General features: G+C 39.9%; 1 protein-coding gene across 2 annotated transcripts in view; it reads left to right on the forward strand.

Moving 5' to 3' along the window:
• GOSR1 (golgi SNAP receptor complex member 1) overlaps nt 1-26,452 on the forward strand; it is a 57,471-nt gene that overhangs the window by 14,284 nt on the left and 16,735 nt on the right. For both annotated transcript variants that reach the window (XM_034752398.1, XM_034752399.1), the window contains exon 7: nt 26,316-26,345. In XM_034752398.1, coding sequence (XP_034608289.1) covers nt 26,316-26,345 — 30 coding nt within the window. The remainder of the gene's footprint in view (nt 1-26,315; nt 26,346-26,452) is intronic.

A 26,452-nucleotide genomic window follows, 5' to 3' on the forward strand; every position in this document is an offset into this window, starting at 1 on the left:
CTGCTTTTCACTTGTCTATGCTAAGTGTGTAGAAAAGACTAAATCCACATACCAGAATTACTAATATCCTTAAATACATCTAAAATTGATATCTATTTTTTTAACCAAAACTAAAAAGGCAGCCCAAAGACTTCTCCTTAGTTCTGTTTTTCTCAATCTAACTATGAAGGACTTCATCTATTTCTAAAGTAGATGATCTCTGTTACTCTCCATCCATAGGGAATTGTAGTTTTGAAAGTTTACCTCAGATACCAAGTTACATGGTCTCAAAGCTCTAGGAACTCAATGATTTCAAGTGTGTGTGTATGGGGAGTTTGAAACAAGCACATTCAATCTGTTTTTCTCATTCAAATGAGGTCTAACTAATCAGCATGCACACTGGAATTTATTCCTCCTTTACGTTTCACACTTTTCTGTCCAAAATGATGCTGTGCTGCCAGGCATGAAAAATGGAAATATGCACAAAAACATTAGGGTGAAAAGGAGCAAAATCCCCCGGAACGGTGTCACAAAGCTGTGGCTCTTTAGGCATTTCCTTTCATTCAGGATGTAGTCATATGGTCTCATGCTCAGAGTCTAACTAACTGATAGCCATATTTGGGGTTGGGAAGGAGTTTTCCCCTGGGTCAGATTGGCAGAGACCCTGGGGGGGTTTCGCCTTCCTCTGTAGCATGGGGCACGGATCACTTGCAGGTTTAAAATAGTGTAAATGGTGAATTCTCTGTAAATTGAAGTCTTTCTTTAAACCGTGATTTGAGGACTTCAGTAACTCAGCCGGAGGCTAGGGGTCTGTTTCAGGAGTGGGTAAGGTTCTGTGGCCTGCAATGTGTAGGAGGTCGGACTAGAAGATGACCATGATGGTCCCTTCTGACCTTAAACTCTATGAGTCTATATTTGTGTAGAAAAGGCTTGGGTTTCAAAGAAACACAGACTTCTATGACTTAGTATGTTTCCACACCCCAGCCATCGTAAACTATAGGCTGTCACAAGGGGGCGGTATTTCATAGGGAAAGTTTTCATCTGTAGGCTGATATCTGTTCCTGAAGATAATTTTGTGTTGTAGCCAAGACTATGTAAAAAGCTTCTACAGGAAATTAACAATACAGTTTTTAGATAGGTGATGAAGTATGGGCAGGCCACAGTTTCCCTTGGGATCCCTGGTGGCATTCAGAAATTCACTGGGCTAAAGCATAAGCTAATGATTTTCCTTTAAGTTGCATCTATTAACCTTTATAATCAAGAATGTTATTGAATTCTACAGAAACAATGCAATAGGTTTAATGTCTTGGAGGTGAACCCTAACTGAAATTGAGTGCACTGATGATGAACAAGGAGTGCCTATTAGTCTGAATAAACTTGTTTGTTCCCATATCATAAGGATTAAAAGCAAGTGTTAAGTAATGTTATAAATTTGTCATTTTCTGGAAAAAAAAAATGCAAATAATTTCCTCTTGCAGTTCCTCTAAAATACACTTCTGATAAGTGTATAGAGAGGAAATTATCAACAGATCTTTAAATGGCCCGAAAATAGTGCAATGAAGGCACCCATTACATATCTTGTATGTTTCATCGGATGAACATTTTTAGAAATAATCAGGTCAAGCCACCTTACAGAGGTATCGGTTACTTTAATCTTTCCTGGGGCAAAGTTTCATTGTGGTGATTAACTAATGTTGGCTCCTGACTTTTATTCTTTGATAGCAGTCTGATTTCACAGCAAGGATGATCCTTTTCAGAAGGCGGGTCAGAGTATTCCTGTGCCTGTGTGTGTCTACAATGTATACAATATTAAAGGGTTCTTCAGGCTTATTTAATAGATCATTTGGAGAAACAGCTGTGCTGCTATTATTTCTCTCTCTCTCAAAATATGGCCAGTTGACACTCAACTAGATATTTTGTTGAGTTGTGATCTCTTACTGTAACAGATAATGTGAGGTTTAGAATTAATAGAGTTGTTTGCATCTTAAATCTAGTTAATAAAAATGCTGCTATTTATCTGTTCTCAAAATATACTTGACTAAAAATGAATTTGGTAAACTTACGTACTTGATAGAATTTTCCCTGGTAGCCATTCGTCTTACAGAAGATGGTGCCCTTTTCGGTTGATGAAGTACAGGAAACTTTCTTGCCTGACTTGTGCTTCGCTGTAGGCTATTATAATCAGTCAGCCAATGTAAAATGCTGAGCTGAATCATTGTCAGGCTTGTTACTATATTATTTATTTTGAATGCGCCCTCACATTTCTGGAGACTTTCAAAGGTGATATGAAGATGAAATAGCTGTGAGGGATTCACGTGAAGTATAACTTTTCTTTTATATAGTCACTTAAAAAATGCAGGTTGTCTTACCGCTTTGTGAGATTTTTATTTTCACACACATCCCTAGTGTGAAATTTACTTGTAGTTGTTCAGAGTAGTTAAACGCAATGCAACAGTCAACACTTAAAATTCCAATTCAAATGGAAATAAATACTTCAACACCTATGTAGTGATTTCTGCTTACTTTTTCAGAGCAGGTTTTTTTAAGTGTGGAAGAAATTGCTACAGCATATATGGGAAGAGTTGCAACAGCAACCGCTAAATATAAATATTAGTTTTAAAACTAAAGCTGACCCTTAGTCCTACAATTAGTTGAAACTATTTGGAACTGGGGAGTTCCAGTCATTCATCCATCACAAGTCAGTTTCTTCTTATTACCTTCATATAAATTAATACTGTAGTTGCATTAAATAAAATGCTCTTCAAAACATTTTCCAACCAACCCTCCAGCCTTCTAGGCAAAAGGAAAACATCTTCAGAAGTAGAGAGAACATCTTCCAGGGACTGAGGGCAAAATGTAAGAAGATTTTTTTAATTAAAACATTAAAAACAAAAATGTATAAAGTAATTATATAGAGTGAGAAGTTATTCTAAATGTGTTGGAAACCCAGAGGAAACAATGTCACGGCAGAACATGGAAGGGTGCGCTGCAAACTTGAGATAACTCTGAGGTATGTGCAGAAATGTGGTGTCAGAGCATAAGAAAACTGGCAAGAAATCAAAAGCTTGCAAGATATTCAGAACTTTTCAAGTGAGAATCCTTAGCTCAAAAATAGATATTGGCATAGAAAATATTAAAGGATTTCAACATACTTGTCATCAGAGAAAGTAATTAGTGTGATATTACTGCCAAGAAGCTGGCGAATGGTCCATAGAAACAAGAAGGAGCTAGAAAATTATACCAAATGTGTTTCTGACAAAACTCTGAATTTTGGGATGCTCAGGACCTGCTGGCTGAGGGTGTGCACTGCAGACAGGCTGTGATGCCAGGCCATTTGGTAGAGATAGCTGAAGTGTTTGAATCAACTATGAAGGTGACAGTAAGAGAACTTAAATATTTAAAAAATAAAATGAAATTGAGAAGGCTGTGGCAGAGCTCCTGAGAAAACATTGGTACTGTAGCTCAGCCTTGTGGAATTCTTGCCAATATGAAGCATCATTTTGACCCTGTCATTGATCTAGTAAATACTTCAGCCTACTGCATGTTTATTTTAAGTCCTGGTAATGGCTGGTTGTAGTAAGAATTGACATGGTTATCCACTGTATTTAACTACCTTCTTCTACAAGGCACAATCAGGAGAGCTGGTGGTTCCCATGGGAGATGCTATGTAACAACGTTTTTGAAGGAGTACTATGTGCTTCTCTCTAACCAGTCTCTGTCATATGCCATTATCAGATCCATAGGCTATAGTTCACCCAGCAGAGTCCAGGCTCATCCTTCACCCCTTCTTCTTCTGTATGAGAGGGGACTAAAAGGAGACAACGGTAACTCCTGGCAATGTTCTCTTTGCTCTGAAAACATTCCTCAGAAATCACATTGGCAAGTACTAGATCTTTCGGTCTACAGTGGCGTCTGATTGATGGTAGAAACTGGAAGAGAACCAGCAAGAAATGCAATAAATAATTTTTCTGCACTTCAGGGGTGCTGTGAGTGTGGCTGTCTGAGGACTTTGTGGAGGGACATGGAATCTCTTCTATGGTAACTCCTGCTTTGTTTCTAAATTTACCTTTTTTACTCTTTCCCCACAGTGTGAAAATAACCCGCACCGTGATCATTCTAGGGAGGAGTAGTTGTTCATTGAGGCACTCTGAGACAGGAGCTTGAGCACTCATAGGGATAGCAGTTTGACCATACTACTGATTTCATTCTGTAGGGCTAAACAGTTGTTGCAGTTTTCTGTGGGGGAAACCAACTGCTTCCTTTGCTTTGAGACTGAACAGAAGTAAATGTTAAAGGCAGCAGCTCAAAACATTCAGTAATGTGGAAAAAAACCACTCCCAAGTGGCATAAACTATTGAAGCTTGATTTAGTAAAACGCTAATCAGGCACTTGAAGAAATTGCTAGGAATGTTCACTCACTGGAATTTCTAAAGCCTCTTCTGTGGATTCAGCTTTTTTTTTTTCCAAAATCCAGAGCACTCAAAGGCCTTCATGCAGCATATTAATCTGCTACATTTAGTAGTGTAATACATTTGTTATCTCTTCTGGAAAGATGATGTGAGTGCAAAATGGAGAATTGATTTGCTTGGTTATACGTATGTAGATGAATTGTAAAGGGGAGGAAAGTTCAGAGATGTTTACATACAATAGTTTGGGTGAAAAGAACCCCCTACCCACAGCTGGCTTATGTTCCTAGAGAATTTTGACATCCCAACCATTGTGCGGACTCCCGGCATGCCTGTAGTATGCAAAATTGCTACCAGTGGTGCACAAGTGATTGTGCCATCATGCGGATTGCACTTGCCCTGTGTAGGGCTGACCAGTGTCGGCTGGTACAAATGCTAGTTTGGCAGTGAGTGCTGGCATGCATAGTTCAGTTGGTTCTTGCAGTACCACCCCTTAGTGCTGCTGCTCAATCTTCATTGATGACTTTAACAGCACAGAGTGCTGGATGCATGCAACCCTCAGCTCCGTTTAGCCTTCCGACTCCTGTTCTGACAGGCTCGAGAGCAACAGGGTTTCCAAAGACACTGGGGGAATTTGTCTGGTTCTCTACCCTCCAACTGATCCCTTCACAATTGTGAATTGAAGGAATTCCATTATTTCTGTAGCTCCTTTAATTCTAAGCTTTAAAAGGAAATCAGACTTCTAGGTCAAGGGCAGTTTTCCACCTCTCTGGACAGGTAAATGAGTTGTTTAGGGCTATGGATAGGTTGAGGTAAGAGAGAATCACGTAAAGATCTCAGTAGTTGTTAAGGAGGGAAGACCAGAAATTAGGTGAAATATTGTTCTGTTTTTGCATTCCCATCTTATGCAGAGGCTCCAAGACTATAGAGAAATGTGTACACTTCACTTGTGAAAATTTGCTTCTCTCAGGTTCTCACAGTTAAACAGGCAAGTTTGTCCCGCTTTTCCTGTTAGTATATTTTTTGGCAAGGTGAGCAAATAAATCATTATCTTTCTTGTAGTACTGTTTTCTGTCAAAAAGAAGCAGCATCCTTAATGATGAATGGACAGTATTTAACAGTTTAGAAACTGCCGTGAAAGTGCTGTCCTAAGAGGAAAGAGCCCTGTCCGCTCAGCATTTACTTTTGGAAAATGTAGCACTGGGAAGTTCTACAGTAATTGACCAGGAGTTGTATCCTAAATCAGCAGAGGAGGAGCTAATGTGTTCGTTTAAATTGGCAGTATAGAGTGTGTGTGAATGTTTTCTTCCTATCACATATCTGCAGTTTATGTGGATTAAATGAATGCTGTTTGCTGACATTGATGGTTGAGTGTAAACCATTTTCTCTATCCTTTCTCCGACTTCCAAAAATGCATATCGAGAGAGATTTTATTACACACATTGCACTCAGTGAAGAACTAAGTGAAGCACTCCATAGATGTGTTTAAACGTAATACATCAGCTCTTGCTGTGATGTATCTGTATTGTCATTTGGGGTCACTGCATCATTGACTTTTGGCTCCGCTGCTTTATTTTCTTTTGAATATCTGTCCTTCCCTTTATGCACTGGCTTAGATAAAAGTGCACACCGTTGATAGGTTTTTCTTTTTGAGGGTTTTATAAGGCCATATGTATTATTTAATTTTGATATTTCAGTTCTCCAAGGTCTCAGAATCAGCCACTGTTATCATCTAGCTTGTAAAATAATCTACACTAGAACTAAAAGAGGAGTTTGTGTAACTTAGCTGAGGTACACATTCTCCCAGGTGCTCAAAAATCTCTGTGGAGCTAGAGTGACCCTGTGCTAATTGTATCCTGTGGTTGTGGTGGGAACAAAGAAGCCCCAAAACAGTAGGAGGGAAAGCGGATAGAAGAGGAGTGTGCTCAGTATTCAGAAGGAAGAAGAGGGGGGAATAAGATGTGAGTGAATGAAATACAGAGATCTACTCTCACTTCATGGTGGTATTAATAAATAATACACAGTGCATAATACTTGACTAATTTACAGGGGTGTTTAGGATAAATGAGTTAATGTTTGTACAGTGCTTTAAACACAGCTAAAATACAGAACATGCATCCAACAAAGTGGGCATTCACCCACGAAAGCTTATGCTCCAATACATCAGTTAGTCTTAAAGGTGCCACAGGACTCTCTATTGCTAAAATACTATGTTAGTGCTAAATATTATTTTATGATTGCTTTCTCAGGTCCCCACAGAACCTGATCCTGATGACCTATTGTTGATCAGTCTGAAATAGCCACATGCAGTAATGAACAATCTGCATGAAACTAAAGATTTTCAGACTTTTTCATCATGTGGCCAGATCTTGGAGAGATTGTCTTGCAGACCCTTGCACTCCCAGGCCTGATCCTAATGGCAATCACAAAACATCATTGTGGGAACTACAGCAGTAGTTTACGTGAAAAAGTCACATTAGGGAAGTACAGTATTTATGTAGCTTTAACTTTCTTTGATATAAGGTTTTTCCTTTTAGGAAAAATGACCTCCTGTTCATTTAATTTCCCCTCCTGGCCCTTTTTCTTTTTCCTCTGTCCCCTTGCTCTTTTGCATGTGTTTTTCCGCTGCTTGCTTCTCCTTTCCCTCTGTATATGCTTAGTCTAAGGGCTGTCTACACTACCGCAGTAAATTGATCTAAGTTATGCAGCTTCAGTTATGTGAATAATGTAACTGAAGTCAACCTAGTTAGATCCACTTACCACGGTGGCTACACTGCACTGTGTCAATGGGAGAGTGTCTTCTGTTAACTTCCCTTAGCTTCTCGGGGAGGTGGAGTATACAAATCAATGGGAGAGTGCTCTCCCATCGATTTAGCGAGTCTTCGTGAGACCCGCTAAATTGACACTCGCTGCATTGATTGCAGCAGTACCAATCTATCGGTGAGGGTAGATATGCCCTTAGTATGCGGCCCAGTCCCTTTGCCTTCTCTTAGGTAGCAAGACTCCTAATCTGACCCCTCATTCCCTCTCAGGCTGTCCCTAGAAGCAGATGGGAAGGAGGCAGAGCCATGAGCCAGCACCAGGTGATTGCAGGCTCTCTCAACCACAGTTTGAGACGTGCTGAAGTAGGGTGGTGTACATTTTTTTTTAAAGCTGCTGCTAAGTAAAGTTCTTTAAATTGTGGTTTAATTTGGAGGCAATATAACCTCTTTCAGTTACTGTAACAGTATGAGGCCCATTTATCTTTGTCACGCTGTTGTCCTCGCTTTGATACCGTTTTTTTAACCAAAGCAGCTTCTTATATTGTCATTTTCTTTCCTCATAGATAGTTATGAAGAAATCCGCAAAGACTGAAAGAAACCAGCTATAGTAAATGCAATTAATTTAGAATATTTTCCCGTATAAGTTTCTGATGTGATGTCATTTGATTAGCCACAAACGTACTGTGTGCTTCTAATACAAGGCCACACCACATTGTCTACTGAACTGGAAGGCAGACCGTGAGAAGGGATTCAGAAAACTAAGTTAAAATGTCTGTGTGCTGGGCATTAACTACAAGAGGCCGTGTAGCATTGTTGGGTAGTTTTTTCCCCAAGTGCAGTTAAATACCATCAGTTTGTGTCTTCCTCTTCCCATGTGCAATTTGAATGACACACATAAATAGGCTGACTCGGATAAAGGATGCTAATAAAGGATTATTCATGCTACAACTAACTAATGAGAAAGGCTAAGGCGATTACCTTGGCTTCTGTGTGTCGTAAATGGCCTCTCTAAGCAGAATTTTGAACGTCCAAAAAGACCAATTTTGGAGAGGACCTTGTGTATATAATCATCTGCATTTATACACTTTCCTCCTCAAGCTATAGACAGCATATTTATGCTTAGTGAATTTAGACTCTTGAGTCAGAATTTCTTTAGACTCTTCATTTCAGGTGTTAGGCAGGAATCCAAATTGATTCTCACTTTCCCAGTGTTCACAGATGGCATGTAGCACAAATGAAGATACTGTAGTTCTGAGGTTGCAAATCTTATGAATTTGGGCCAGCTTGCGTGAAGGAGAAGGTAGGAAGTGGCAAGGTGTTCTAGGACGCTTGTTAAAGCTTATGCTTTTTAAAACTTAGCAAGAATGCGTACATAATTCTTTATTACCATCACTTTACTATTTATTAAGCGCTGCTGGTATGCCTGGTGCAGTATAAAATACACATAAGTGGTCCCCTGCTCCATGAGCTTAGTCTGAAAGATAAGACTGGACACAGAAGGGGATTTAGAATAGTAAGTTGACAAACTCATACATAACTTTGTCTTTTGTTTGGGGGCCTTCAGGGGAGTGATTTAAATGAAGGGAGAGTGGGTGTCTGGCGCACCGAGATTGGCATAGTTTATCTAAAGATACATGATAATTCAAAGTGTTTCCAGTTTCTAAACATATTTATCCTTGCTGATTTTATTTTTCTAGGGAATTTCAAACCAGACCATCCTCCAAATTTTCCTGATTACCCTCATCTGTCACTGTGTCCTTCCTTTAGCTGGGTTTGTGTGTATTGACTCCATGGGCTTCTTTTAAGAGCCTATAAATGGTGCTCCACCATCAGCTGAAGGGGCTATGTCAGAATGACACGAGCCACTTCTCCTCAAACGGTATGTCTACACTGCAATTAAAAACCCACAGCTGGTCCATGCTAGCCGACTTGGGCTTTCAGGGCTCCAGGCTAAGGGGCTGTTGAACTGTGTTGTAGATATTCAGATTTGGGCTGGAGCCTGAGCTGTAAGACTCTGCGATGTGAGAGGGTCCCAGAGCTTGGGCTGTAGCCTGAGCCCAAACGTCTACACCACAATTAAACAGCCATTAGCCCAAGCCCCATGAGCCTGTCTTAGCTGGTGTGGGCCAGCAGTGTGTGTCTGATGGCAGTGTAGACATACTCAAAGGGGCTGCCTCTCCAGCACTCACAGGTGTATCTCATAATAGTTATCCACAAGGCTGCCAAGCCAGCGCAAATATTACTTAATAGATGATAAAAGTCATATCTTTCAGAAAAAAGCTTCATAGCTCATATGAATGTAATTCTATAACTATATAAGCCAGTCATTGAAATACTTTGAGATTTTTGGGAAAGTTCAAAGCTTGCAGGCAGTGGAGAGAGATGCTCTCTTATTATTTATAAATAACTGAAATAAAAGCATATGAACATCAACCAATCACTCCAGCATTTAAAAGCATTTTCCCCTTTAAAAATGGAGTTTGAGGTTTATTAGAATAAAATTGCCGTCTGATTGGCTTTCATTCCTACATACTTAATATTGAAGTTTCGTCAAAAACATGAGGATCCAAAAAAGCACCCTTTATAAAGAAAAAGGGTTATTATATAGAACATGCTACTTGGGCCTGACATTGACTTTGCATAGAACTAAATCAATGAGATTTAAGCGGTTAACATGTATTCTTTCATCATTGTAATTAATCACTATGGTTATCTGAAAGCATTAGCTTTCTAAAACCAAATTTGTGGTTTCTTTCTAACTGCTGTGTGGATTGGCGATACACTCATGTGCATGATCCTGCCACCAGAGTTGAGGCTCTCTAAGAATGTTAATGTGTAAGTGCCATTTTGAAGACCTGGGACTTAACCATAATAATTTGAAACTTTTGATTTAAAAAGACAACAATATTTGGCTAGTAGTTATTCTCTTTTCTGACTTAATCAGTTGTGTTATTTCCCATGAAAAACAGCCTAGATATTTATCTTTGAAAAGTTGTAACTTGGCATCCTTAAGACTACTTCTCTATAAAAAGTCAAATTAGGGAAGACGTACGTGTATTTCAACATAGAATTAAAGAGAATGCCAGCTTTGACTAACTAGTATTAGTTTGCTAGACTGATGATTAGGAGTAATTATGGTGAATCATGTTAATCTCAAATATTTTCTGCAATGATATTCTGCGTTAAGGTCAACATCCAATCCTGCTTTGTGCTATCATGTCTAGATATATTACGGGTCTTAGTTCTGTGTGGTGGTAGGTACCAGCTGAGCTGTAATACCCTGTGAGAACAGGCAGAGTTAAAGAGGGTGCATCAGCCTGGGCTTTGAATTTGTATTTCCTTTTAGGAGCTGGCTATTACTAACATGACTGTGCAGTCTGTATTGTCCACCAGCTATTAAGAGAAATCTCCTGCACTGTGATGGTATGATCCTGCAAATCCCCTGGCATTGGAGTTACCATTTTCCCTTGAATAAGTCTCATAAGTTGGGAATCTTGCAAATAAAAAATCACATAAGAGCCGCCACATTTTAAAAACCCTGAAATCTTTGACTTGGCATTTATGCTACAAGCTTCACTATGAAGTTTCTTCATTTATCTTTTTATTTTTAATACAGTTAAATCTAGTATTGGCACTTGGCATTCTGAGATAATTGAGGTGAATTTTGTGTAACTTGTCTGTGTAGTGACATAGGTTATCCCTAACATAGGCTGCAGATTAATAGTTGTCAAGCAGTCATTCAGTGAGCTGTAACAGCTAGCCCAATACTGTAGTCAGACCCTTTCCTAGACCCATGGAGACATGTTAGCTAGCTCAAATATAGTGAATCACTAGAGCGTACTAGGTTTTAGTTGTTTTGTCTGCTTTGTTCATCCATTTCCTATCCCCCCAGGAGGATCTCCTGCAATAGCAGGATACAGTGAGAAATAAGAAGTCAGAACAGGCTGTGGGCCTTCCTTAAGTTCATATCTGTCAGAGCATACTATGTGCTATTAAAAACAACCCCCACCACCTAAAGAAAGCATAAGCTACTACTCAACCAACAGTTCATACATATCAGTTACATTGGTTGCATCCTGAAAAGAAAGTTATTAAACAAATTTTTTCTTGAATGTTTTCCTAATGGCTGGTTTGCTTTTCAAACACAGGGCTCCAGCTACAAACTGTTTTAAATATTGTGATTGTTGTGCTAATTTGATCCTTGGTATGATCTAAAATGAAATACACAGACAAAGTTTGGCAGCTAACAACATTGGCTGTAATTGTGCAACTTCTCCACAGAATGCATCTAGACCTGGAGCATACTGCTAATTCGGGTTTCGTCCTTCCCACTTCAGTGGTATCAATATACCATATTCCTGACTTGCATTTATCCCTTTTTTTTGGGCCAGTCATGGGCACATCCTCTGCCTTACCCCTACTCTTCATTCTTGACTTATGCAGTACTCTTTATTCTAGTCCAAAGACGCTTCTGAATGGAGACTATAATGTTGAATTAATGAATTTATGACAAATGATCATTAAAGTCTAGGTTAAGAACCCCAAAATAATTTTTGCTTTAGATCTAGGTAGAATGGCCTTCCCTAATTTGGCTTTTTATATAGAAGTAGTCTTAAGGATGCCAAGTTACAACTTTTAAAAAATAAATAACTTGGTTGTTTTTCATATGAAATAACCAAATTGATTAAGGCATAAAAGAGAGTAATAACTAGCCAAATGTTTTTTTTTAAATCAAAAGGCTTAAATGTTTAAAAAGACATTACATTTAGAAATAACTGCAGATATTCGAAAAACTAACCCTCCAATGCACCTGTTGGAAGTAGGTAAATGTTATGATACAGAAAAGGGAAATTTGGCACAAAGGGGGAGTGAGTTGCCCAAGATCAAAGAACGCAGAGCTGGGAATAAAGTCCAGCTCTGACTCCCAGTTCTCTGCATTAACCTAGAAACAGTACTACGGGGTGTGTGTGTGGGGGAGGAATTTAACCATACATCAAGGAAAGTTAAAAAGCTACGTGTGCTTGTGCATCTGGTTGCTTTTCTGAAATAAACAAGCAAAAGATGCATGTTTGATTTGCTTCCAGCATTCTTTTGAACTCCAATTCTTAACTAGAACAGCTTTGTCCCCCAAGGTTTTTATTGAAATTAGGAGCCTAACAATTATTGAAAGTCTTTGACATGGGTTAGCTCTAATAAAGCAGAAGCACATCTTGAGCAGTCAGTGACTGCTTTGTTCTGCAGCATCACTTTTGTTTACAATTTTTGAAAAAGCTATTTTATTTTTTAAAGGAGCCTCCCCCACTGAGTTCAGTGTTCAGAGTTTATGCTGAATAGATGCTTTATAAAATTTGCCTCCCCTGTTTGTAGTTTTACCTCTTGTTAGTGTCTTACTGTGAAGTACCCGTCAGTCAGTCTGTAGCAATTTAAAAGCCTGTTTTGAGTAACATCAAGGCATTTACTTACCACCTCAGCACAGCATTTTAATGAAATGAATATCTAACTGTCAGCTTTGTGTACTGAGAAGTGATTTGTCCAATGCTTGAAATATGTGGTGTTGCAACTACCCAGTCTCATTTTCTTCATAAACTTCATAACAGAGGCAACTCTTTACATTGATGTCTTCTATAATCACTTTGTATTTTGTAGGTATTTACTATTTCAGGGAGCAGTCTCACCTCTCATCAAACAAGACAGTAGCAGTTGTAATAGTTGATATACTGTGTGTGTGTGCATAATGTATGTGAACATTATTAATTGACAGGAAAGAAGACCCTTATGCACTTATATTTCTATTTTATGAGCTGAGAAACAGTGCAAAACAGTAAGTAAAGAGCTTACAATGCTGTTACCATGTATTCATATCTATTTAACTTCAACTAGCATGAAATTAAGACTACATTTCTGGTGTGGGGGTTATTTGGTGTGTCTGTGAAAATTAGCAGGATATTGCATTATTGTAGTTTTCATTACCATGGGGGTTGCCCTGTTTTAAAACTCATCACAACTCTGGCTGATAAGTTATTGCAGAGGTGGGGTGGCTTTGAAAACTGGGTTTTGCAAGTATTTTATTATTTATTCATTGAGAAAGTGGTGGGAATGGGTTTAGAACAGACTCCAGTAAAGTAACCCGGAATTCCCAGTATAAATAATGTACATTGTTTAAAGAATGTTCTTGGATCTTTAAATGTCTCGTACTTTTGTAGATGCCTATTATACATCAGTGGTTGTGTGTTTAGCCCCAAAGGGCTTAACAGATTTTCTATTAGAGGAAAGTCTCTTAGGTCTGGTCTATACTACCCGCCTGAATCGGCGGGTAGAAATCGACCTCTCGGGGATCGATTTATCGCGTCCCATCGGGACGCGACAATCGATCCCCGAATCGGCGCTCTAACTCCACCAGCGGAGGTGGTAGTAAGCGCCGCCGACAAAAAGCGGCAGAAGTCGATTTTGCCGCCGTCCTCACAACGGGGTAAGTCGGCTGCAATACGTCGAATTCAGCTACGCTATTCACGTAGCTGAATTTGCGTATCTTAAATCGACTCCCCGCTGTAGTGTAGATGTACCCTTAGAGGAGGGTGAAACAAACTTTTGTCCAGCCCATCCAAAGGACTGCTGCTGAGATCATTGTCCTTTCCCTCCAATCTATTGCTGGGATTTGCAAAGGAGTCCAAGGAAGCTAGGTGTAACTCCCACTGCAGTGCAATCAAATTTGGGCACCTAAGTCCCTTAAGGCATCTTTGGAAATGCCAGCCTCATTCATGCCTTTGGGACGGCATTATATACACTTATGGAGCTATATTGAAATAATGGTTTCTGAATCCATCCCCTGTTTTTCTGGAGATGTAAATAATCAGAGCTGACTGGAAAACGGAAACCCTTTCTAGCGAGAAATTTCATATTTTTTAAAAAAATGTTCATCCTGAATGAGGGTGAAAAGTGGACTGCAAAAATTTTCATGGGAAGGGATTTATAGAAAAATTCAGGAGAACAAAACTGAGATTTTTCTGCTTCTCAAGTGCCCACCTTGAAGACTTTTGTCAATTTCACTTCAGGAAGTGAAATTGACAAGAGCCTTCCAGCCTGGCTGCTGGTGAGGTGGAGAGCTTGGGTGTTCAGAGTGTCTGGTAGCGAAGTTTGGGGAAGGTAGGGAGAGTGAAAGCTAGGGAGGCAGTGTCAGGGCACTCAGCTTTGTGGAGAAGAAACCTGCATAATTTTTATAGTCGGGTAAGATTTTGATGAGATGTCATTTCATTCTTCATGTTAGGGACTTCCTCAGAGCAGTCTCATTCTGTCGTCGTGAACCTGATATCTTGATCTGCTTCACTGTAAACACTTCTGATGGGAGATGCAAAATGTTGGGTTAGGAATATTAGTATATTCCTAAAATTGACATTCATAATTTAGGGCAGTGTTAATTTTATTGCTTACATGAAGCCATCTGCTTTCTGAAAATTAGCTGACTTCAAAACAGAATCTAAGAGGGCAAAGGATCCTGTTTCAGTGTAGACAGCTTTCACTTTTTTGCCAGCAAAACTATTAGTTGAGTCTTTAGATCTTTAAGGCCAGAAGGGATGATGATCATCTAATCCAGTCTAGTCTAGTCTCAATCTTTTCTTTCTGAGCCCCCCACCTATCTAAAAACTCCATGGCCTGGGGTGGGGGTAGGGGGGCTCCTGGCTTCAGATGCCATAGCGGGGAGCTTGGGGCTCCTGGCTGCAGACATGAGGGGTCGTGGGCTTTAGCGCTGCAGGGCTGGGCCTCAGGGCTTCAGCAAAGGGGGGCTTGGGGCCTCAGTTGCAGAGCTGGCCGGGGGGGGCCTCTGGGCTCCAGATTTCAGCCTTCGGGCAGGGTTGGGGTTTGGGGGTTTAGCCCTGCGGGACTGGGTGAATGGGACTTCAGCTGGGAGTGGTGGGCTTCTGCCCCACGGGGGCACCAGGGCTTGAGACTTCAGGTTTCAGCCCCGCGGGAAGCACCGGGGCTTCTGCCGCAGAGCCCCATGGACCCATTAAACTGGCTCATGGCCCCCTAGGGGAGTATGGCCCCCTGGCAGAGAACCATTGATCTAGTCAATCCTCCAGCATAACCTTGGCCATTGAATTTCATTGGCCATTGTAACAGACCTCTTGATGTCCCTGGGGTCTGCATTTTGGTATAGTGTAGTGGCTCTCCCCTTCTAAAGATGATCTCCTTCAAATCCCCATTGTTAACAAGAACTAGTTTCCATCCCCCTCCCTGTCCCCCTCCTCTTTAGCTTTGCTATCAGGTTAAAGGTGAAGAATGCTCTTCTTTCACTTGAGAGGCTTGTTTCTATTGAGTATAATTTCACCTTTGGAAGAAAGCCATCTTGTACTATCAGCAGATAAAAAGACAAGCCTGAGAGTGCAGGAAATTTTACAAGAAATCAAGTTGGCAAAACACCATTGCAGATCATCATACATTACTGAATTGCATCTCAAATTTGGGCTACAGATGGTTTAAATGTAGAGTGCACTTTAAAGTTTAAAATTGACAGACATTCAGTGTGTTGTGTATTTACCCCTGCAATTATAGGAATCATTTTTTGAAACCTAATGAATGGGCAGATGGTTGCTATATCAGTAATTTGGCCAAATCCCTAGCTGGAAGCCCCATGCTTTACTGCATCCATCTCTCTCTCTTTAAAAAAAAAAAAAAAACAAAGACAGCGGATGAAGATTCACAGAATTGGGGAGGCAGAGCACATTAGGGCTTTCTACAGAGATTTTTTTAATAGAGTTGTGAACAGAATAATATTAAAAGAAAAACCTCAGTGTTCATCTTTCATTTTTTGTTGGTTTTGCTGGAAATGACTTGCATTAATACCCTGAGCAACATTTAGGGCTGTTGTTTGCAGGACAATAATCCTTTTGAAGATACTAATCTTGCAGTCCTTCTCTTTGTCTCTCCCACCTATAAAATAGGTAAGCATTATTATGCCCACTTGAGAGAGGAGTGAACTGTCTTACGCAAGCTTACACAGTAAGTGGTTGAACTAGGAATGGGATACAGAAGCCATGATGATCCGTTGTCTGCAAGAGTACAATTAATAGACAATGCTCTTCCCCATGATGGACTTGTGCAGTCCCCTTGTTCAGAGGTGTATGCAAATTAGTGTGTTGTGTTGTATCTTGATAGACCCAATCTCTTTTGTCAGGTTAGTGTTCAGCTTTTGTGAAGCTGCTCCTTAAAACGTTTACATATGAATGATTAAGTATTGATTGTTTCTTGGACAAAAATATATTCAATTTTTCCCTGGGTTACAATGTGTAATGAAAGCAGCACTTGTAATGTTGGGGCTGCATACAGTATGTAAAACTTGAAGAAAAGCCGATATAGTCCATTAGTGATTTACTGGAATTGTTCTGACAGTTGTGGTTAGTGATAATGACTTACATTAATGGCTGTCCCTGTTTTAGTTCATTTAGTACGTTTCCGATGGGTAATATACAGCAATTATGGAAGGGTTGGTCTCTCCAGGAACCTGTACTACCAAGAGCAGAGAGCCTCCCGAAACTTCATTATGGGGATCTTGGTGCCATCCAACCAATCACTTTTGGCTCTTACTAGTGATAGGAAACCAGCTGCTTCACTTAATTAAACTTCTGAGGTATAGATGATTTGGGATAGTCTCTGTTTTTATATTAGGCTTTTAACCGTCCTCCTCAGATAAATTGTGTACTGGAAACTGACAGGAAATAAGTGGCTTGGAGGTAGCCTTATAGCAGGGGTAGACCATTATTTTCTGTCAAGGTCCAATTTTCTTGGTCAAGGTCCAGACTCCAGAGAAAATAATAATAAAATACAATAATAAGTAAATAAAAATATTTCAGGGTCTGTTCAAAAGCATCTGGCGGTCCGGATTTGGCCCGTGGTCTACCTATTGACTACCCCTGCCTTATAGGATCCCTTTTTTAAGGGACAAAAAGTAAGTAGCCTTTGTTAAATCAGTAGGTTTCTCTTTGTGCTTTAGGGCCAGAATACAGCACTAACGGGTGGGGTTTTCTATCTATAGGTATTGATACTGGGCTTGTTACTGTAGTATCTGAGCACTTTACAAGTTCTCATTTATAACTTCAAGGTAGTCCTTCCTGAGGAGCCCCTTGGAGAGAGGAAGGAAAGATTTAGATGGCAATTTTGGTGGGTATGAGAGAGAATTGAGCCTGAATGGGAGAGCTCATAAATAGTAAGCAAATAATATGTATCCTGAGCAGCTGAATAATGCTGATTTTCCCCACACATTAGTCTAATCAGAAAACATTTCCTAGATGATGCCAACATCTGCTGTCTGTGAATGTGCCACATAGTGTGGCTCCTGTTCAGTCTCCAGTATTTTAATAAATAATTCTGCCCAAGCATTTGTGGCAAGTTGTCTAGGAAATGTTGTTGGAATTTTAAATTTGAGACTACACCCCCCCACCCTCCGCTGTTGTTATAAGCATTTCCGGGCATAGTACTCAGTGACTGCTTGCCCTGTGTTCTCACTTGCATATTTCTATGATGCATAAACTGCATGTGACTATCTGGAAAGAAATTAAACTCCCAGTGACATTGTATGCTGACTGGCCAGCGTGAGAGATTATACTTTGATGCCTTTCACTCCAGATTTAACAGATTGCTTACGCTGATGGGAGTTGCATTAGAACATAAGTTCTTTAGTGCCAGTAGTGCTCTGTTGTCTCCCTACCAATTTAGTGTCTGCTCTCAATCTTCATGAAACTCTCTGGCTACCAAATGTTAAATTCCACACTACAGTGATCTGCAGAACAAGCCCACTTGGATGTTTAGCACCTATAAATGGGGTGTTCAATCAAGATTTCTGAATATCTGTGTAATATCTTAATTTTAATGTCCCATGTGCCTGCAAGATATTTGTACAGGTCGTTCTGCTTGAGGATTGCAGACATGCTACACTTTTTCATTATGCCTCTGAGGAAGTAAAGTCTGAAAACTCTTACTCTGAGTCTTTTTATCTTCAAGAATTTGTTTTAATTAACACATGAAGCAAAACCTGCAAGCTTGCAGTTTGCTCAGAGATTTGTGCCTCTATCCATCTGCTCTCAAAATCGTTTCCGTATAAGGAGCCTTTGTCCCTGAAAACACTCATTTCATTTCAAGTCATTACCTTTTTGACTGATTATCTCTTTTCAGATTTTGTCATGTATATTGATGGAGACATGAGATTTATACTTTGTAGTCACATCTATCCCCCTACTCCTCGCTGTTTGTCATATGCTTTTCACATACCTCAAGCTGCTGCTTCCACCAGTACTTTGCTAGAAGCTCAGCAAGGACTTTCCTGTTGTTTGCACAAGGCTCTTTTTACGGTGTTCCCTTTTATGGACAGTAGCATTACAAAGGTGTGGATGTTTTAATTTCATTTTTAGTTTCCTTTTTGGTGGACAAAACATTTTGTTCACTACCACAGAATAAAATGTATTCTAGTTTTCATTCTCTACTTAATCTTAAAAAGTTGAATGATCTGAGGTTTTATTTTTCCTTTTTGCCCAAAACAAGAGAGATGTTTGATCTTTGCTTTTGATCAACCAGAGCTTTTTACTTTAGAGCCTCCACTTGTTTTTTTCAAAACGATTGAATGGCTGGCCGTGCAAGTCAAGTACACCTTCTCCTTCTTCTTCGGATGCATCCGAAGAAGTGAGGTTTTTACTCACGAAAGCTCATGCCCAAATAAATCTGTTAGTCTTTAAGGTGCCACCAGACTCCTTGTTGTTTTTGTAGATACAGACTAACACGGCTACCCCCTGATACTGTACACCTTCTCCTGGTCGGTATGTTTGTAATATTACATTTCTTGAAGCTTCTAGTTGCCTAGCCTGGTGATCCAGGGCTCTGAATATAGAAATGACCTAATGCAAGCAGTTTGGTGGAATCCAGGTTGGCAATTAATCACACTCCCCCAACTGAAAGATAGGGTGTGCATCCCACCCCAGCCAATAAGGTTAACAAGGGCATGAGAGGCCGGTTAGGTCACCTGGCATCATCTGAAAGGGAGGGCCGGGATTGAGAGTGAAGCCCAGCTAGGGAAGTGCTAGGCCAGCACTATAAAGTCAAGAGGCTGAAAGCAGAAGGGGGCTGGAATCTGCAGTCACTTCCTGGAAGGAGGGAGGTCATCAGGAGCCAGGAGAAAGCCCCAAGGGGAGAGTATGCAGTGGGATCCTGTCCTGGAGTAAGGAGTCTGACACAAAGCTAGGAGGGGTGAAGTAGCCACGGAAGTAGAGTAAGCTCCAGTGGTAAACCCAGAAGCAGGAAAGAGAGGATCGGGAGGCTTGGTAGGCAGGGGCCCAGGGAAACAGCAACAGGGGAGGGGCACTGAAGACCTAGATTGCTGGTAGAGGGTCTCTGGGCTGGAACCCGGTGTAGTGGGAGGTCTGGGTTCCTCTGCCAGTCACTGAGATACTGGCACACAGGCCAAAGTGAGGCTGACCAGTCTGGAAATGCATTTGGACAGTGATCCTGTTGAACTGTGTAACTTCAGAAGAGGTGGAACAAATAGTGACCTGGCTGGAGAGCCAAATTACTGGAAGAAAGACTGTTGCAAAGCAACCAATGAGGCATCTGTTGCAGTGCGAGCTGCATTCCCAGACCTGCAGTGTGTAGTGAGCCCCTTACAGGGAGAAACAAAGGAAAAGCGATTAGCTTTGCAAATGAAATGAGCTCCAGCTACGGAAAGAGAGGAAAAAGAGCCAGCAAATGCTGTTAGCCAGTCTACTGTGTGTTTTCTCATTTATATCAAAATGATTCTTACTGTTGTGAAATAGGGTCCTGACGTTTATGCTTGAAGCATCTGATTGTATCTCAGAGGTTAAAGTACCCTCCTTAGCCTTCTTTCATAAAAGGACTTTGAGGTGTGTACAAATTAACTGTCTTGCTGACACTGACATAACTTTGTTCCCTGTCAAGTAAACCCACTGGGTAAATCCTGGCCCCAGTGATGTCAGTGGCAAAATTCTCATTGACTTGAATAGGACAAAGATTTCTCCCTTTTTAGTCATGAAGTGACAGTCTGCATCGGTGATTGAATTCACTGCTATTTAGCTGGCAAACCTGACTTGGGAGGCAAGATATTTGGTGGTTAAAATTTTTGTATTGTGAGCAGGGTTCTCTCCTCCCCCACCCCCCCAAGCCCTCTCTTGTTTCACTTAATCTATAACTGTCTTTATGTGGATGACAAATTGGAAGAACTTTCCTATTGTTACAGTACTTGCACAAAGGCCTGATTATTTCATATGCATTATTGCTACCGTTGGATTCATGCCATGTGCTATAGTATTTGATTGTTTCAGCATCTTTTCATCATTCCTTTCATAGGTATTTTTAAATGCCGACATCAAAGCTCCATCTGTGTGGACAGGTGAAAATTCCTGGCATATTGAAACAGATGGCGAATCAGAGTAATATTGCCCTGAACAATCATTGCTTGCTTAGGTGTTCACAGAGTAATGTCCACCAGATTTGCAGTTTTCGTTCGGAAAACAGAACAGCAAAGTCATGATATTTTGTAAGGAGCACATTTGTCAATGCTTTGAGCTTGTCAGTTAAGCAAGGAAATGAACTACCTCATGCCTCAATTAGCTACTAATTGCTTAATTAAAACAATGAATATGAACCTATTTTCTTTTTCTTGACTTTGCATACTTTTCATATTCTATACCACTTATTAAGGTACGTATAGTATGTCTGGTTTGTTTTTCTCCTGCCGCATAAGTTTAAATGTCCTTCCATCTTTAGATCAAATTTGAACAAAATTAAATTAATAGTAAAGCACAGTGCATGCTTCCTAAAATATTGATCAGACATTTTCTGTTCCTTTAACATTTGACCAAAAAAAACCTCTTTAGCACATGGGCTTCTGATTTCCTCACAAGCAAACAATGTCTGACTAGACCTAGACAAGCTACCTGTAGAGATTTAACTTCTTTAGATATCTGTGAATGTTTAAAATATTTCAATTAAACATTTCAATTGAAATAACTCACGCTTTTGAGTCAAAGGAGGAAAAGTGTAAAATTTTGTTCTGCCATGCTTTATTTGTGTACTTTGAATTACTGAAGTCACCTGAAATCAAACTCTGAAGAATTTTTGCACGAGTCAGCAGATACCTTAGATTCTCTCCATGCTACAAGTGCAATGTTCGGTCACCATACTAAATTCTGTTTTCACATTTATTTTCTGAGCAGGATAAAGTGTAGGTACTTATATAAAAATAGTAAACTTGTCATTTAAAAACACTGTAAATCAAGCTTCCTTGTTTTAATATCCTTGCAGTAGAGATTAACACAAAATGTTCTACTGAGGTGCAGCAAATGTTCAGGAAGAGAGTCAAGACAGTGCTGTGGGTTGAAGCATTAGCCATCCTCTCCTCTTGGGTGGAATTCCAGGAAATGTATGCACACAGTAATACCAGCTTGTGAAAGTAACTTGTGTTAAATGTAGAAGTGTAGTCTAGTAGTTACAGCTTCAGGACTTTTCCTGACTATCATGTATGTACTGTATGACTTTGGGTGAATCACATAACCGCCCTGTTTCTTGATATATCCAGGTGTAAAATGGATGGAATAAAGCTTACCTATCTCTTGGATGGGTGGTTGTGGATTTTAAAAGCCTTGGATGAGAGAGACCTTGTGAATACAGATCATGGTTTGTCAGTAGGACTGACTTTCTATGATTCGACATATGCTCAAGTTTGACTCTCGAAAAGTTTAATACTTCTGTTAAACTTTAAGATTTCTAATACATTGATCTTGTCTATAAGCTACTGCTATCTCGTTAAAGAGTCATGGACAAAATCTCAGAAAAAATGTCTTAAGTCACAAAGCAGCTGAGTGACAGTGACTGTAAACAGCATCACTACACATCCTAGTTCACTGTCTGCTGCAGGTTGATGACTGGAGTATGCTTTAGAAAATACTGTCAGTCTGTCTGATTGCCTCTCACTGTGAAGCTGAAGGAAGGAGTGACCTTGGAACATTGAGAAGGATATATTGAAGTAGTTATGTGCAGTAGATTTGCATGAATTCCCAGCTTCAAGGAAATTTACGTGACAAGAATAGAATCATAGAATCCTAGAATATCAGGGTTGGAAGGGACCTCAAGAGGTCATCTAGTCCACCCCCCTGCTCAAAGCAGGACCAATTCCCAACTAAATCATCCTAGCCAGGGGCTTTGTCAAGCCCGGCCTTAAAAACCTCCAAGGAAGGAGACTCCACCACCTCCCTAGGTAACTCATTCCAGTGCTTCACCACCATAGAAGGGTCGACCATCTAGTATAAGAACACTAAGACTTGTCTGTTCTGTCCTACACAAGTCAGCCTTACTTACCTGTGCTTCATTCATTCTGAAGAGACTTTCAACTGCAGCTGGTACCTTTGGAACAAATGAAAATGATTGCCATTTCTAAAAATCAAGAATTGCTGCATGTTTGTTATTTCGGTTTAGATGGCTGTAACATTTTTTGTGGTGGTGTTTTCTTCTAATCCACCTGAATGGTGTAGGTGATGAAAGATGTATGGCTGTGTTAGCACAGATTATCCACCTCTGCCAGTCTTCACCACAGAGTAGCTTTATTTTGGAGTTGAAGTGATTTTGTGTGTGTGGATAGTTTATGGCGTGCTTTGGGCTATAAAGTGCAGTAGAAGTAAGATAATGCATTGCCTATTGCTTGACTCGTGTTTGTGACCAAAGTGGCTTCAGAGCAGATGCACTCTGTTTATGACAGCATGAGATTCATCCAGCTGGAAGAAGACTTAATTAGAAAAGAGATTCTGTTTATACTCCTTTTGGTAATCAGATGTAATGGGAATAGAAATAGACACACATGACTTCATTTTGAATAGTTACATATTTTTATGGTAAACTGTTACTGCTATAGAAATACCTTTTTTCACACTAAGCAGTCTGTCAAAACTCCTATGCATTGAACTGAACTGGGATATGATCTGTCAGCATTTAGAATCTGGCTGTAGGTTTAACCATATTTTATTAAAACCAAATATTGTGGCTGATGAGTATATCAGCTCTGTATGATGAAACTAGTTGTTAATCTGCTGCACAGCTTGTGGGACTGAAGCTTTTAAATGTGGTGCTTTGGTATTTAATCTTCTGATTAAATAATAAAGCTGACTAAATTGCGCTTGCTTTTTAAGGTAGAGAGAACAGTTAGTGGCTTCACTGTGAAATGATAAGCCATCACTTCATGGCCTGAAAACCGTTGCTTTTAGGAAAACTATGGGAGAATGTGTCAGTCACTTAGGTCTCTATATGAACAATTTCAGCTATTCTGTTTTTTCCTCTCCACTGAAATGAAAGTGTTCTACACTCACCATTTAGGTTTACGAAGAGCTGATGAGTTCTGTACGGTATTTCTGACCTGTATTGCTAGGCTTCAGTCTGAGGCTGACAGTGACAAGTTGCCCCTGTAAATTATAATAGATTTAAATAGGGCTGTAACTTTCCTTTGGTTCAAAGGCACCATGTGGCTGCTCATGGCCCATCCCAGACTTTGTGGGAGTCTCACTTTCACTGAATACACCACCAAAGAGCACTTCATGGCTGGCTTTTAAGTTATTTGAATTATCAGATCCTAGTCATTTGTGGCATGGTGAACAGAAGAGGAGGTCTGCAAGAATACATTTTACACTTGCAAAAACTTTTGGGTTTTTTGCTTGTTTTTGTTTTTTTGTTTTTTTGGAGGCGGGGGAGGGGAGGTTGGCATTCCAAGATTTTTCATGTATGCAGCAGTAGTCATTCTTGAGACAAAAATACCTGCAGACTAAAATTGGCATTTCCGTTAGGTATAACAGCATTGAAGACAGTAGCAGACTTTGAGATGCCTGCTGGGTGCCCATAAGGCTGACTGGAATTCTTCCCCTAACCGGACACCCAAACAAATGATCACACCACTGATGGAACTGTTTGGCTCCAAAGAATATTCATAAATGCAAACTGTGTCCAATTACCAGTTCGTACTCTGCACTTCACAAACTCTGCAATGTCTTTTTCATTGTTAATATACAAAAACTCAGAAATGTACACAGTTGTGCTTTCCATCTGTTATTTAGTCTCTTATTTCCTGTAGATCAGCATCATTTTGGGTCACCCACACAATCTACCTGTTGGAGTTAGAAGAGATAGCAGTGTTCTAAAAGAACACTCTCAAATTGGTTACATACCATTGAGAAATTTTTCTTTCCTTCCTATCTCCTCTAGCGATCAGTGAATGCCCTGAAACTTGACATTTGGCTATCTTTACATAGTCTCCATAACTACAGTATTTGGCTCTCTGCACTCATTCCATAGTAAATTCCCCAGACTGACTACTGATCGTGCGAAGAAGCAGGTTTTTTAGATTGTTCTAATTTACTTGCCACTGATTTGAGTGACTTTGTTTTAGGGGCTGAGGGGACCAATCTACTTTTACTACACCTTTTACAATCTTGAGTGCCTCAGTTGAGTCCTCTGTTTCTTTTCACGCTGAATATTTTTGGCTGGCTGTAGTCACTCTCCATGTTTTCATAATATTAACTCAAGCCATGGACTGCACTGAAAATAGCAACTTGTTTGTTTTCACTCTCCTTAACACAGATGAAATCGGGACATCTTGTGTTAGCATCTGCTCCTGGGAGAGTGAATATATAAAAATACTGCACAAGTTGCTACTTCGGTGTGATCACACTAGTGTGATGGGGGCGTACGTGTGGGGGTTTCTGGTAAAGTTTCAAATTGGGCAGATTGTTGCAAAGAGGAGGCAGAACTCAGCTCTGCTTTCAGATGGCTCATGGAAACTTATTTTCTTGAACTAATTGAAGGAAAAACTGAGTCCTGGAAGTGAGTGGGAGCAAAAAGAATGTAAGGTGAGGATAATCGTACCTCTTTTACTTCTTATAACCCTTTTATCGTGGCAGCAATAAATTCAATATGTTGTTTTTAATAAAAACTTCAGATTGATTTCTATGCCAGGTTAAAGTAGCAAACACTTCCCTTTCTCGGCATCTCTTCTAGGGTTCATGTAGTTCTGTGGAATAAACATTGCATAAGATGAAGGCAAGGAAATTGTTAAACAGTGATGTATGGAGCACAGAGAAAGAAGAAATGCACTTAAGTCCTACAGCACATATCTGAATGTACTGTGTTGATTTGAGGAGAGGGGTGGAATTGTTTGTTTGTTTGTGCTAATTCATGCTGGTCAGGGAGATTTTTTTTTCTGTTTTTTTACACTCCTAATCTGATTCTGAGTGTTTGTTGATTAATTGTGGATTTTAAAAAATGTACATATTAGACTAGATTTTCTTAAATTTAGAAATATGGGAGCATCACCTAATGACAGATACTGAAATATTGTGATGATACATTGCACTGCTACATTAAAGTTTTACCTGCTTTATTACGAGACACTTCTATTTTCAGTGTTTTGTAACTTGTTATAAAATATGGCTTTGAAATGAAACTGGGTATTTACAATAACCTGAATAATAGAAAAAACAAAATCGTTTGAATATTCTAGGCGTTTTGTTTGTTCTTCTCCGTGAACATTGTCTCCACAGAGCGCTGCTGTGGGCTTCATATTCCTAGGGATGTAGCAATGGAACTTCCTGAATAGCAGTGGTCAGCTAGGTGGCACGTGCGTGGCTCTCAAGTTCTGCGTTCCATAGTTTGAGGATATAAATATTCTAGCTCTTCTTGGTGCCGTATGCCAGTCTCAGAAATAGCATGTCCCGTTTTTCCATCATGAAGTGCACACTCTGTTCAGCAAATAGTTCCAAACCAGTTTGTGTAGATTTAATCAAAGGGAATTCAGTTTCAGCTTTTATGTTTTGACCATGTTGACAACTGTTATTATATTAGGTCCATTTGGGGCTTGCCCAAGATTTGAGATAGCGGAGAGGATGAGGTTGTGCTCTCGCCAAACGAACATATTTAATATGTTTCTGCGAAGGCTTTCAACTGTATTTTCTGCTAAGACTTTCATTATACAGGCCAAGTCTTCATTTGGGTGGCCCCCCAAATAATTCACCACCAGGGCTAACTGTTAAAGGGCTGTATTCTGCAAAACATTGCTTGTAGTGATCTAAAATATTTAGTGCTTGTTACTTTTTTTGACCATTGTTTTTTTTTTTTTTTTTTTTTTTGCTTCCAGCTCGGATCGGCTGATAGAAGAAACGATAAGGTAGGAATGGATTTACTAATTTTTGTATTACCTTTTATAGAATCTGTATTCGCTCTGGATGCTGTTCAAAGTAATCAGTTGTTTTATGTATACAACATCCATACTGA

This window comes from Trachemys scripta, chromosome 18 (assembly GCF_013100865.1).
Source record: "Trachemys scripta elegans isolate TJP31775 chromosome 18, CAS_Tse_1.0, whole genome shotgun sequence".
In the NCBI taxonomy this organism is placed as follows: Eukaryota; Metazoa; Chordata; order Testudines; family Emydidae; genus Trachemys; species Trachemys scripta.